General features: G+C 40.4%; 1 protein-coding gene across 1 annotated transcript in view; it reads right to left on the reverse strand.

Annotated features, from left to right (window-relative positions):
- Positions 1 to 15,904, reverse strand: part of VPS13D (vacuolar protein sorting 13 homolog D) — a 3,321,573-nt gene that overhangs the window by 3,015,439 nt on the left and 290,230 nt on the right. Inside the window, exon 9 of the mRNA XM_044060428.1 lies at positions 11,531 to 11,631. Coding sequence (XP_043916363.1) covers positions 11,531 to 11,631 — 101 coding nt within the window. The remainder of the gene's footprint in view (positions 1 to 11,530; positions 11,632 to 15,904) is intronic.

A 15,904-nucleotide genomic window follows, 5' to 3' on the forward strand; every position in this document is an offset into this window, starting at 1 on the left:
AGCTGCACCTGCCATTCAAGGTATTGCCTGTTACTATCACTCATACTTTCTCAAACTCCTCCCTTGCTCAGCTCTTCTAACTCTATCATGTCTCAGTTACAGACTCTGGGGACAATTTTGGTTGTTTTAGCAGGTACAGTAATCTTTTATTTATTCGTTAAAGAGCACCAGCTTTAATAAATGGCTTGGAAACCTCCCGTCTGCCATCCTGGCCTACTTGTGGCCTACTTAACTGAAATATCTGTGCTGAGTGATCTGAGATAACTAAAGGCAGCATCTTAAAGTCTCTAGGTGTATGATCATATTCCTGAGTAACATTGTATGTTATCTAGACAAATGCCCAAACTTTTATGGCTTTAAAGTATATGCTCTTCTTTGTTTTAACTCTAACATCCACTACAAAAACTTTTCCACCTCTTGCTAGGAATCTAAACAAGAAAATCCACTGCCTACAAGCTCTCCTCACACTAGAGAATGCTGACATCTGTGCAGTCACTGAGACATGATGTAAAGCCATGCAGAGCACCCCAACAGTGCAAGGCTAAAATGCCTTCCACATATTTTGACCAGCTACTATAGAGGCAATGATTAAAGGTGGAGGAATTTCGATTTACATCAAAAATAAATATACCTCAAGGCTGGTCAAAAACGATGATCCATTTGGTCTTCTCCACATTCAGCTTACCATAAGCAAAACCCCACACCAGTTCTTTGCAAGCTATACGTCCCCCTCTATGACCCAGAAAACCCAAAACTCATATTTAAGCTTAATGGAAACACCCACCATCCAATCAATACATCATTTATGGGTGACTTTAGTTTCCCCACTATTTAATGGGAATCATATAAGACACCAAACATGCAGGCACAGTGATTCCTGGATTCTGTATACACAAACTCCCTGGACCAGATTGTTAACACACTGACCAGGGCACAAACATACTGGATCTGGTCCTCACTACTATGGGAGAGCACTGCACAACCCCTGGTGTAATATACTTTCGGATGAGGTCAGACCACAAGATGGTCTCCTTTGAAGTAAAAATAAAACCAGGAACCACACCTAACACTGGAATCTTCAGGAACTAATTTAAGGCCATCAACCTATTAAGTGGTAACCTGGCAAAATTTCAAGCCCCATAAACTTTGAGAACACTACTGCCAATGTAGAATTGTTCACAGAAACACTACACAAGCATCTAAACAGGTGCAAAGAAGTAGATGTACCTAGTAGGAATAATAACAGAACTAACTCAAAAACAAGCCAACCTGGTGGAATCATAACATCAATAAGCTGTACAACAGAATTAAATACCATCAAATAAAGTTCCCCGTACTATCACTAGGAAACAGGTCCTTAATGCTCTCACAAAAGCCAAGAGCACTGCATCAATGTGTGCTGTCAATATCCAAGGCTGCCTTCTAAATAGCATGAAACATGACATGTTGGAAACTCCTGGGTTCTGCCTGGTGTGATTCTCAAACAATCTGGAAACATATCACTGATTGATAAGTATATTTCTTGCCATTTTAACCTTTCAGAGTTCTGCATTGTCTTAATTTTGCCTGACAGAATTACTGTTTGCCTGACTGAACTATTTTATATATTTTCTGGCATTGTTTTATGTTTCTCATCTGTCCTGAAACTGCTTACCACCTATTTCTGAGGTGGCGTTTATAAAACTGGTCTAACAGCTTTTGTGTTATCTGATTGCTTCAAGGCTTGCTGATTTAAAAATAGTTTCTGTCTGTAAATTCTTGCATATACTGTTGGAAACTCCTGGATTCTGCCTGGTGTGATTCTCAAACAATCTAGAAATATGTTGCTAATTGAAAAGTATATTTCTTTGCATTTTAACCTTTCAGAGGTCTGCACTGCCTTAATTTTGCCGGACTGAATTATTGTTTGCCTGACTGAATTATTTTATTTTCTGGCATTGTTTTACGTTTCTTATCTGTCCTGAAACTGGTCCCCCCCCACCCACCCTTTGGTGGCTTTGCAGTTGCCCTCCCCTACTGTAAATTTGATCTGGAACACCCCTCCCAGTCTGGTGCTCACTCTATTTAATACAGAGAGAACATTTGAGAAGGCCAACCCACTTAGGTTCTTAACCTCTGCTCCTCCTTCCTCTCTCCTTGCACTTTACTAAAAAACAAAAAAAAATAAAAAAAAATTGCACTTTATTTTGCTTTTGCCTCTTCTTAAAAGTACTCAATTTTATTTATTCTGCTGCATTTATTACTGCTTGGTAGTAGCCTGATTAAATTGCAACTATTATTCTAAGCCTTTCGGTTTAGGCACTTGGGCTTCACACCAGTTGTTTTACTTTGAGAAGGTTTGTGGTCTGCACTGTTGTGGCAGGACAGGTAGCTTACATCCTTCTAAATTGAGAACTGCTGATTGAAGGCTCAATGTCCGTTATTCTAAAAGTGTATTAGTTCTGGTTTAAGCACTTGGGTTTCAGGCCAGTTATTTTACATTAAGAAGGTTTGTGGTCTGCACTGTTGTGGGAGGAGAGGTTAGATTTTGCCCTTCTGAGCTGGGAATTTCTGGTTAAAGTATTGTTGTGCCTGCTTACTTGAATTGTTTTTTCTGAAACTGGTGCGCCTTGTTTGCTGTAGCACAGACTAGATTCAGGCATGCTGAATCTAGCTTTGTCTGTATAACTTGAGCACTAATCCAAGCCATCTTTTTAGGAGAAGGTTCCCCTGCACCCTAGTGGCAGGAGTTTGCAGTTAGAACTTCTCTGATTGAAGACTGCTGGAACAGGGCTCAGTTTTGAGCTTATTTACTGGTTAACTGGGTAATTTGTTTAAATCAGTTTGCCCTTTTTCTATTGTTATATAAAAAACATTTGCACTTTACTCATCTGCTTTTACTGTATTTGTGTTTCTTCCTACATTATTGCATTTATTCTTCTACATTTATTATTGCTTGTTAGTAGCCTGATTAAATTGTAACGGTTATTATAAGCCTTTGGTTGAAGCACTTGGGCTTCAGACCAGTTGTTTTACATTAAGAAGGTTTGTAGTCTGCACTGTTGTGGCAAGACAGGTAGTTTACATCCTTCTAAGTTGGGAGTTGCTGATTGAAGCCTTAGTGTCTGTTATTCTAAGAGTGCATTAGTTCTGGTTTAAGCACCTGGGCTTTGGGCCAGTTATTTTCCACTAAGAAGGTGTGGTCTGCACTCTTGTGGACGGAAAGGGTAGATTCTGCCCTTCTGAGTTGGGAGTTTCTGGTTAAAGGCTTGTTGTGCCTGCTTATTTGAACTGTTTCTTTCTGAAACTGGTACGCCTTGTTTGCGGTAGTATAGACTAAATTCAGACCTGTTGAATCTAGCTTTGTTTGTATAACTTGAGCAGCATTTTTTGGAGAAGGTTCCCCTGCACCCCAGTGGCAGGAGTGTGCAGTTAGAACTTGTCTGATCGAAGACTGCTGGAAGGGGGCTCAGTTTTTAGCTTTTTATTGGTTAATTTGTTCAAAACAGTTTGCTCATTTGCTACTGTTATATTACAATATACACATATATATATATATATATATATATATATATATACACTTTACGCATCGTCGCTTAGCTAGGGTTAAACTATTTCTGGCGCCATAAAGTCTGCTCTTCAAATTTTCCCTTAGAACTAGCCAGTTTTTAGTTGTAGCATTCAAATCTGTTTCTTTGAGCTCAGCACTTGTTCAGAACTCGCTGTAAGCACTAAATAAGCTACAAATCACTACAGCACTCAACTTTCCTCACTTGTCTAAAGGAAAACAGTTCTTAGTACTTAATAAATAAGCACCTATCCAGGCATGTCTAAGGGTCAGCTCCCGGTGTTTTCTCCTGTCTACCTGACGAATCTGGGCATCTTGGGGCAATGCAGCAATTGCCTCATGTACACAGACAACTCTCTCCTACCACCCAACACTACAACCTGTGAGAGATGCATTTCTATAGCCAAACTGGAAGCAAACCCTCTTCACCCAAGACTGGACTAGACAGTCAAGAGGAGAAGGTAAACACTTGCACCATACCACACCACACTCATCATATAGTCCCTCAAAACCTACACCACCAAAACACACACATAGCAACACAAAACACACACCTACATTTGCGGAGGCTCTCAATAAAAATCTGCCCAAGCAAAAGAGACCTCCAAAGCAGAAACGCATGCAACCTCCACCCTCCAACACAAGCCAAATGACACATAGCTCACAAACTCAGTGCGCCACTCAACCACTGTTCTATTCTTAGGTGACTCTATAGTCAGGCACACTGATGTTCCACTCACCACGCAAAACAAGGAGAAAGTTACTGTCAGCTGCCTGGATCCACCACATAAGGCATACACTCAGGTCACTCCACAACAAGTACAAATATGACTCTGTCAATGTCCATGCTGGTGTGAATGACCTGAGATGAACCTCCCTGGACTACATGAAAAGAGATTTGGAGGAGCTCTCCGATCTTGTAGCCTAGGTAGGTATGACCCTAGCCCTGAGTAGCATCCTGCCATCACGCAGAATGATACCACAGGACAAAATGACTGACTTCAACAATTGGCTAAGCTTCTGGTGTCATTCTAAGGGGATCCAGTATCTGCCTGCCTGGGATGACATGATCGACAGACCATGATGCTTTGCCAGAGATGGCCTGCACCTATCGCCCTTGGGATTCCGGATACTGGCTAAGGCTCTTGCCACCATTATAGTGCCTTTTTTAGGCAAGGTTCAAATGACAAATTCACCACCGTAACACGTCCAAGCAAGCAAAATCTGAGGGTAATGCTACTCAATGCTAGAAGTCTAAACCTCAAAATGCATTCACTCGAGGCACTCCTTATGGAGAACATCGACATCTGTGCAGTGACAGAGACCTGGTTCAAGGCTCCAGAGAGCACCCCTGCATTACCAGGGTATAATTCATACCACACGTTTCGGCCACCTAACCTGGACAGAAACATTAAAAGTGGAGGTGTGTCCATATTCGTTAAGGATATCCACACCTCCAGGCTAGTTGCTCAACATAAGTCATCCGAGATTATCCAAGTGCAACTAACTCTGGGCAAGACCGCAATCCAAATTGTAACTTGCTACAGATCCCCCACCATGCCCCAGGATTCCCACTCCTCATTTCTTGATACATTGGAAAATATTAGTGTACAACCCAACACCCTAATAATGGGCGATTTCAACTACCCCACCATTAACTGGGAAAACTACTCATGTACCAACTCTTTTGCTCAACGTTTTTTGGAATTCATAAATTCCAACACCTTGGATCAACTTATCCAAACCCCCACCAGGGGCAGCAATATCCTAGACCTGGTCATTACCAACATAGGCGACGGGTGTTCCACACCAGAGGTCAATTCCTCGGTCAGATCCGACCACAAGCTAATCAGCCTAGACATCCAGATCCTGCCCCCACCCCCCATAGAGAAACCACCAAAAAGAATTTCTCCAAAGCCAACTTCATGCTTCTTAAGACAGAAGTGGCAAACTTCATGACACCCATGCAGATGGACAATAGAGGTGCGACTGCTGAATCCTACACAAATGCACTTTATAAGCACTTAACACGAGTGCATGGATCGTGCTATTCCTAACAGAACCAAGATGCTATCCTCTAAAAATTTGGTGGTCCCCTGCCATAAACATACTCTACAACAGAAGAAAGAAACTGTTGCAAAAAAAGAGTAAAATCCCATGACTGGAAGAACTCTCTGGTCAGCTTCAGTAAGAAGCTGAAATCCCTCATAAAATCCTCCAAAGCTAGTTATGAAAACAAAATCGCCACTGATTCTAAAGACAACCACAAAGCATTCTATAGCTATGTCAAGAATCTCAATGGCCACACTCAGATCTGCTCTGAATTATAGCACAATGACACCAAATATACAGAACCAACTGATATTGCCAACATCCTGGCAGATAGGGTCAGTGCTAACTTTACCCCACCACCCCCTAAAGGGCTCATCTCTATACCGGAAGAATGCAAAGTTCCTGTAATCACAGCTGTACAGGAAAAAACACACTCTCCAAAGCCAAGAACACAGCATCCACGGGACTTGACAACATCACAGGCTGCGTTCTACATTGACTACAGAATGAACTGGCACCCCACCTAAGCACCATGTTCAATCATAGCCTCACTTCAGGCTTTGTGCCTAGTGAATGGAGCACAGCGACAGTTATCCCACTCCACAAAGGGGGAGCCACCACAGACCCCAGGAACTACTGCCCATTAGCCTAACGAGCTTGGACTGCAAGGCCATGGAACGTATCTTCATGGAACTTATAAACAAAGACATTGGTAATCTCCAAACTCTAGACCCAACCCAGTTCAGGTTTGTAAAAGTCACATCATGTCTCCTAAACCTGACTGACTTCTTTGAAGCAGTCACCAAAACTGTAGAAGAAGGTAAGGTGGTTCACACAGCCTATCTAGATCTCACCAAGGCTTCTGACACCATCCCCCACTCTGGAATTATAGATAAACTCACTAAACTAGGTATAAATCCCTATGTCACAAGATGGGTTACCAACTGGCTCACTGACAGAACCCACACTGTGACAGTAGCAGACTCCAAATCCGACTTCAGACCAGTGACAAGTGGAGTACCACAGGGTTCAGTCCTGGGTCCTCTCCTATTTGGTATCTACTTTTCTGAAGTACAGGCTAACACAGAAGGTCTTTGGCGAACGAAGTTCGCAGATGACTGCAAACTAGGAGCCATTACTGAAACTCTGATGTGGACATCCTACAAAAGGGCCTCACTGAGACAGATGCTTGGTGTCAAAGCCATTGCCTCAAGCTCAATGCCAAAAAGTGCATTGTCATCCCCTTTGGTAAAAACTCGGTATCCATGAACTACCACATAGGTGGTAGTCTACTTAACACCGAAAGTGTGATAAGAGACCTTGGGACACAGGTGGACAGTAGTCTCTCGTTTGATAATCACATCACTGCAGTAGTCAGGAAATCCTTCTACGTGGCACACCATCACAAAAGGTTTCTCATCCAGGAAAAAAAGAGGTCATTGTTCCCCTCTACTCGTCACTCATTAGACCTATTATAGAGTACAACACCCCTTTTGGTATGTACCTTACAAGACATCTACAACAACTGGAAAGGCCGCAGAAATACCTTACAGAGGATTACTGGCCTCAAACAGATGCCCTACACAGACCGTCTCAAAAAACTCCAGCTTTACTCCATCGCATATCGCCTACTCAGAGACAATCTCTGCCTAACACACAAAGCTATGTCAAACCTAGAGCTGTTGAACATGCTCCACTTAAAGAAATTCCAATCCCTCCAAGCTACATGCTTTAGGGACCTAAACCTTGTCACCACAACAAACAGTACATGCTGGAGGGATAGAGTCCTGTCCCAGAGACTTCCCTTAACCTGGAACAAACTACCTGTCTGTATCAAACAAAGCTCCTCATTATCACTCCAAGAAAAATCTTGATGATTAGATGAGAAATAGGAAATTCACCCCGGGGATCACCTCTGTGGCTCTGCTCGACAGAGGCACAGGAAAATAATTTTCTTGGGTGGTGAAAGCCAGGGTACCTTTTTGGCTAGGCTTGTACAGGCCCTAGGGCCGATAGCTTAGTACCTACTATGAACCTATGAGGACCTCTGGAATCACTATTTAATCATAGCTGCCAAACAGGTTTCTTGCCTCATGAATGCAGAATGGCGACCATCATCCCCTCTGCACAAAGGAGGGCCATCTACAGACCCCTAAGTCTCACTACTCTCATATATAAACCCATGGAAAGAATTACCATCAAAATGATCAATAATGACAAAAGAAACCCCCAGACACTGGACCCAACCCAATTTAGTTTCATCAAGGGCAAGTCAAGCTTAATTCTTTGACAACGTCACCAAAGCAATGGATGAGGATAAAACAGTTCACACCGTCTACCTTGACCTGGCCAAGGCATTTGCCACAATATCCCACTAGGACGTTTGACAAAAAAATCAAAAGGCTAAATATAAACCCTTAAGTCACCTGGTGGATAGCCACAAACAGGACTCAGAAAGTTAGAACTGGGGAGCCCACCTCTATAAAGAGGCCAGTCACTAGCAGAATTCCTCGGGGATCAGTGCTGTGATCGTTCCTTTTTTGGCATCTACTTCTCTGTGGTCAACTCCAACATCAAGGACCTCTGGCTGACCAAATTTGCAGACGACTGCAAATTAAGAGCTGTGACAGAATCCCACACTGACATTCTCCAAGAAGGGCTGACACAGACAAATAACTAGTGTCAGAGCCATGGGCTAAAACTAAATGCCAAGAAATGCAAAACAGTATCCTCTGGAAAGTCAGACACTCTTGGTAACTATCATATTGACAATACACCCCTAAGAGTCCACCAAGCAGTATGGGACTTGGTAATGCACATAGATGGTAGTGAGGAAATAATTCTAGGTTGTACAACATATAAATAAAGGTATGGCATCTATGTCCAAGGAGGTCATTGTTCCACTGTATTCCGCAATCAGCAGACCTACCACTGTTACTACCTAACTATGCACATCCAAAAACTGGAATGCCACAAATGTTCTTCATTAAAAGAATACAGGATGTAAATAATTTGTCCTGTGCAGACCACCCCAAAGCCCTATCCTGTATTCTCTTTCCTACAGACTGTTGAGGGAGAGCTATGCCTTGCAAACAAGGCATCAGACTGCACTTTGATGGACCTCCTGCTTATCTGCAAACTAAACAGCACCAGAATTACCCATTCTAAAGACTTAAACTTTGCCTGTGATATAAACACAACCTGCTGGAGACACAGGTATGTATCACAGAGGCTACCATTTCTCTGAAGCACACTCTCCATCCACGTGAAGCAGAGTTCCTCCCTAATCCAATTAAAGTGCAATTTGGACAACTGGATGGGGAACAGGAAATGTATCCCTGGTCTGGCACCTGTGCCTTTAATGGACAGAGGCAACCTACAAATGGTTCATCTCCCAGGCACCTATTTGTAAATGTTTAATTTCCCAAACCCCTGGTTACACTTACCAAAGGTAGCAGAACTTTTCAGTGATTAAAAAGTCCTAGTGGTCATTAGCCTAATGCATACCTATGAACTTTAAGATGCCATTAAACAATCTGATATTCTTGCTTCTTTCAAAAAAATCCCTGATTACTAAGTTACTTGAGGAAAGCAAATGTAATTGCTTCACAGACACTACCTAGTAATACCTGACAAACTTTTTTCTCCTCCCCAGACTTTGCTACGCTAATAGCGCAAGATCTATTGGCACCCCCCCCCTCTTTTCTTCCATGTCATAGCTTTCTGAACCATTTCCTAGACACTCTCCTTTCTGCACTCTGTGTGGAGTCACACTAGGGTTTATTTTTTTCAGTACCATTATGTTCTTTCAGTTTTTATTGTATTTCCGTGGTTTAAATTCATGTAAGTTGTTCTAATTTACTCCACAGTATGCAGTCTCATTACGCTCTACTTTTTCTTTTTCATGTGGTTTTTAAGTACTACTTTAATTATTTGGTTTGATCTCATTGCCTGACTAGCTTGGGTCAAAGCTGAAGAGAGTCCTTGGACCAATCCATCTACCTGATTAATAAATATCAAATACAATAAAAATAAAACACCTTCCTGGGCTAGAGTAACTGCTCCTAGGTGGATGCCCTTCATATAGACTCTACCTCTACACTTTTTGAGGTACTGCATGCATGCATGTACATACCTTGAATCTACCACTTTTGAACAATGCATTGTCCTCCTGCTGCCCCCCAACCCCTTTGCTCAATACTTCATAGCCATGCCATTTTCATAATTCCCTTACCAAACGCATGCAGAACATTTAAACACTACATCATTATAGCATTGGTCTTTTTCCCTTTCCCTCTTAACATGGTTATCTGTTTCAGAATATTTACAGTTTCCTTTTTTCTTTATATATAGGACGTATATGTACACACACAAAAAAAAATTTACTTGTAAGTGTTCATCTATTTCACTACCATTTAAAGGCTCAATGTGTCTGGATCTTGCACTATCACAGCTGTATCTTCCCTTTAAAACTCCTAGAAAGCATAATGAGTTCTATCTGTAGTTAATTTACACCACCTTCTATTTAACAAGGGAGATTAACTTCAGTTCAAGCCCATTTCCTTGCTTGGTCTCAGCATGGAGGAAAGGATTCTTTTTTCTCCTGGTATGAGGTTAAAAAAAATCACTGTCCACATACAGTCAAGATTCACCTATTTTTCAGCTGTTTGATTGCTTACTACAAATTTGCAAGGACTTGCTTCTTCTTGTTAACAGATTTGGAATTTTACCAGCAAGACATATTTTCTCTCCCATATCATTCTAGTTGGAGTAGACAATCCAAGTGCCCTTTATAATAGTATCTCCTGTGCTAATATGCTTGTCTACTTGTGGACTTTCTCTCTCTCTCTCTCTCTCTCTCAAGTAGTTCATGCTATTAAGACCTTTTTCTGGTATTTCAGAGAATTTTAAGTTCTACCAGCTGGATATGTCTTTTAGTTAAGTCAACTTTTCAAAAACACCCTTTTTGCTTCACCTCATATGTTGCGATTTGTATTTGATAACAGTCACTTATTTTTGGACAGCCTGAACAGTAGGCAGGCAGTTTCTTCCACTTCCTCCAATTTTCTTTTCAAAAAAATTCAAGATAGATTTTTACCACCATTCAAGAGAAAATAGATAAATGTATCTCAGTGCTATTATCCTGCACAGCCAGTACTTTTATCACATGGTCCTGTGCAGTAGGAACCTCTCCTGAAGTTGCTTCTTCTTCAAGTTTCATCTTTTGGAAAGCATTCAATCTTTTCCAGTTACTACAAAATGCCTGACTTTGCTATTTTTGTAATTAACAGTATTTTGCTGCATTGTTTCCATTACATACTGGAGAGCTTTACTCAAAGGGTACCATATCAGAAGTCCTGTTTCTTTTCTAGCTTTACTGTTTTTCTGTATATAAAAAAAATTCTCATCTTATTTTTGTGACATTGCTAATTTGTTTAGTGCTCTCAATCAAATGCCACATGCAGACCCAAGGAAAGAAAACATAATACAAGTGAAAATCTTTAGGGACAACCTCTCTAATACAAACATACTTACATAATGAGACTTCAGTGCAGAAGCCAAGACAATTACAGTTTCTCCCAGAATCTACACCAACTATTTCCTTAATCACATTAAATACTGTACGTTTCTGAACATTTAGCCATCGGATAGTGAGATGCTATGACATGTTACTAACCATTACACTATCAACACGCATTTCACCAAGAAGCCACAAAACAAGAATTATGTTCTTAATTAAGGGTAATGCAGTAACAGTAACAATTCAAGAAATACTTAAATTAGTGGTTATCCATTCCTGCCATCAGATGTGTGTTTGTCTGATTTTGACAACATTTCAAAATAAACACAAAGACTGCATGCAGACAGATACTCCAGTTGAGTAAACTGGACATTTTACATGACATAAATATCACAACTGGGACAACTTACTTTTTTCTTATGGCACCCTTTGGTCTCCACTTTCGAAATTTCATCTGCTGATTCTTCCTGTCGAGTTCCTTTAAAAACTCCATGATCTGTCGATACTGTAACTAAAATAAAAAAAAAAATAAGTATTTGATACAAAAAGGTAAAGTATATACAGTCGCCATTAAAAAGAATAAATTGGACAATAAAAGTACGGTAACAGAGAGCTTTCCACACAGCAATGAACACAGTAGTAACACTATAATTTTTAGACTGCACTTGGTTAAGGGTAAAGATGCAGACCTTTAAACTTACAGAGATCAATTCCATGATGCTGACTTTCTTGAATGCTATTTCCCCACAGGAAATCACTCCCGTGTGGTTTGTACTTGCACATTGGAAGTGATTTACTTTGTGCAGGCTCCCTTCTCTTCTCCAGTGCTATTCAGACATGAAGTTAATACAGATAGGTAACATGAGGCTTGAGGAGAAGCCCTGTTTATGTCGGGTAAATGGCAGCTCACTTTCCTAAAACAAGTAAACACACCTAGTGGAAGCTTCAGGAAACCTAAGCTCAATGAAAAACAGGACAGCCATTTTCCACTTACCAATCTCATAGTTATTTAAATGCTTCTACTACCTACTCTTATTTAGTTCTGTATTTCTGTTCTTCTTCTTCAGTGGAAGATCCCAAAGAGTTTTTGTCTTTCATACTGCTCTACCAACCAGTATTCAGTCTGTATTGCAACATATCTTTCTTGTACATTCATCTCCACATTTACACTAAAGATCCTCAAAGCAATAATGTGAATGTCTCAGAAACAAAAGCAGCACTACTGACAAATTCAAAATTGGTTGGAGAGCACCAATCCTTCTCTCTCGCCCAGATGGCCTGCTTGTTTCCCCCAGCAGGCAATTACTCACTCATCCAAGGGATGAGGGCTGAGCTGCATCCATTCCTCAGGAAACTGGGGGGTTTATTTTAATGCTCCAAAAGTCCCCACTGTACATGCTTGCAGAATGCTCAGGGTTCAGTATACAATGGGCATGATCCATTTCTGTGACCCCCCTCAAAACTCCTGCCTCTCTACAGCGAAGACTCTCAACATGGGAACAGCTACATGGACATGTGCAGCTAATCCTTCCTCTGAGAAAGACAGGTAGGCACTGTTCTGTCACTTCTCTTCCTTTTCTTGCCAGCTCCCCCATTTGCCCTGGCAACTAAGTGAACCCAGGTCATCTGGGCCACAGTCATGACCTTATCTCACCACGCCAAAACACCTGGTTTGAAATCTAATTCTAGCAAAATAAATTAATCGCTTGTACAACTTTAAAGTTATGTACTGCATTTTACTGCAAACAGATGTACATTAAGCATGTATAATAAATCTTATTGCTGCTGCTATGGTGCTAACCACAGAAACACATTATGCAAAATTTACATTGACTTACTTACATATCACACTTCTTACTCATTGGATCATAATAAACTACTGTGATCCTCTGATATCTTCCTGCTGTCAGTATATGGTGGCTCTGCCATACAATAAAAGCATCAGTGCTGGCTCAATGACAAAGAGACAAAGGCTTGATTGTATACAAGAGTACTTGAAACAGACTAGCAATCTGAGCCATCCACCAAGTAGTGTTTGACCTCAAAATTTTCCAGTAGGTAGCAATTCACTCATCCCACCCATGGATTGTTTTCCTTCCTATCATCTGGCGAGTGCTATTGCAGTATGTGGTACAAAACCGACAGATTCAGTAAGAGCTTCTTTCCACAGACTACTCAGCTCTACTAACAACATGCATGATGATGGCCATCAGGTGTAGCAGATATCTATGTTAATTAGAACTCATATTTTTGGTGCAATAAATCACTCGATGCAAAACTAGCCTTCTTTTGCAATACTGATAAATGTTGGAATTCTGTGCAATAATGTAGTGCTTTAAATTCGTAAAATGTTTTGGGTGTTATGTCTGTAATGGTTTGCTGTGATGTTGTAATGTCTGCTGAAATGCTTCTTGTGATGTTTTGCACACAGAGTCCATAGAAAAAGAAAGTTCATTTAGTTTGCACTGTTGTGTGAAGTATGAATGACAATAAAGTTTACTTTGACATTGAAAATTCACCTGATGGTGAAAGATATACAGCAGGCAATCTACTTGGAAAGGATTTACTTAGCAATTTTCTGGTTCAAGGAAGATGAACAAATGCACAGGCTTCCTAAACTCAAGCACCTGCTTCATATAAAACCAGAACTGGATGTGCATTTTAAAAGTGTGACGATCTCTCTTTCTGTCAATGCTTCAGGTGTTACCATTGAAAAAAATGATATGAATGGGCAACCCTAATCCTGCTTAAGTGCAGGCAGAAGTTGTTCTTCAGGCAGGATAGACCTTAGGGCAAGGATGCAGTCTGACCCCAGTACTACTACAAGACTTGTGATGGAATATTTACAAATTCTAAAGACTAAGTAGTTTGCCCAAACTTTCCTCCTGTGAATGAGGCCACACTTTCAACATTGCCAGTTAATTTAAGTTTCAGGATCAAGACCTATCTTGTTCAGCTTTTTAGGCAAAGACTGTAGGCAGCAGACTCTTTACTGCACATGTAGCTACTTGTCAACAGAGAACTTAATTCACTGGCTGCCCCTTCCTGAGAACCAGTGCTGCCTAGTGCCTACAAAGGCTGCACTACTTTTGTGCTTTGTATTGTGTTTATTTATGCATATGTACTTTGTATAAGTTAGATCGTAGATAGACGTTTGGTTATAACTTTAAGGGAAGGGCAAGTTTTTATTATGTAATTGATGTTTGATGTGTACATTATTAACTCAGATGCACTGTGTTAGTAGGTCTGAAGAAGCAGCCAGTAGACTGTGAAAGCGTTCACCTTCTTGTTTCTTATCTTTGTCTGTACTTTATTTATTAAAATTTTGCATGTCCTCAGCATTGGAGTTCACTCTGGATTTTTTATGTATTATACACAGGTCAGGCATATTTTTATCAACAAGACGAGAAGTTGTGCATAGCACTTAAAAAAGAGCTGAAGGATTTTATCTGGAGGAGAAGACAGCAAGGGTCAAGTGGGATAAGCTGATTTTTCCAACAGAACAAGGTGGACTAGGATTACCCAATTTGAGGGGGGTATTCTAGAGTAACACAGTTAAAACTCTTTTAAATAGCACAAACAGGAAACTATAATTCAAAGTGGAAAGGGATGATGATGATGCAGGGAAAAGCTCAAGAAACAAGGAGATACTGGGATTTTGGATGCAGACTCTTAAGGAGAATGACAATAATCATACATATATAACATTCATAAAGTAGCAGGGAGTATTTTAAAAATTAAACCAGCACGGGAATGAAGAAAAGAGATTCTGCCAATAGGGATGACTGTAGTTAGGGATACAGACAGTAGGCAAGAGGGGGCTGGAATTAACTGGAAAAAACTGGCAAAGGATTAAAGGTATTGGGAGCAAATAACTAGAAAGGTAAGAGAATGGGAAGACGCCAAAAATGTATTTGGACTGCAGGTTAGAGATTGCCTTCCCTATCAAGGATTGACATCAGAGTATAGGCAAAGAGAAAGAAACAGGGGGGTTTTAAACAACAGACCAGCACTAGTAGAGTTTTTAATACAATCAAGAACAGAAGCTGCCGTTAAAAAAGGAATAAATTAGTAAAGCATACAAAATATTGCATGACAACTATAATAATCAATCAGAGCAGCTTAGAAAGGATTGGGAAGGGAGACTGGATATATGCATATCTCCTAAATATGCAACAAAGTCTAAAAGATTTAGGATCTTTGCCTGGAAGTGTTTACATAGATATTTGTATACCCCAAGTAGACTTGTGACTGAAAAGAAACAGGTAACTGGGAGTGTAATGGGTTGGCAGACTTCAAAGATTCCCTGCAGACCACTCTGTCAGGGATGCTGGGTGAGCAGACTGGATTGACTGGGGAGATGATTTTTTGAGCTATGATACAGAATTGGAATTGCATAGATATAGTAAAGGCTTGCTGATTCTAATTATGGTGGCTGCTAAAAAGGCAATTACCAGAAAATGGAAATCACAGTCTAAACCAACTTTACTAGAAGTAGTGAATATAGTAACAGAGATAAAACAACTGGAATTGGGATCTTTAGAAAAGGGAAGGAGCAAACTACATACAAAAAATGGGAACAATATATGCAGAGAAGGAATGAGGTTTAAAAGAAGGCAGGATTTGAATGAGCTATATAATGCTTAACTGACACACTGACCGGATAGATTATAACTGATGTACAATGTTTGCAACTACAGTTGTCTCAATGGTGTCTGTGATACATAATGTTTGCAACTAAGATTGTGTCAATGTTGTTTGTTTTTTATTTACATAAATATAAG

Source organism: Protopterus annectens, chromosome 2.part0, assembly GCF_019279795.1.
Source record: "Protopterus annectens isolate FY-2018-M chromosome 2.part0, PAN1.0, whole genome shotgun sequence".
NCBI lineage: Eukaryota > Metazoa > Chordata > Ceratodontiformes > Protopteridae > Protopterus > Protopterus annectens.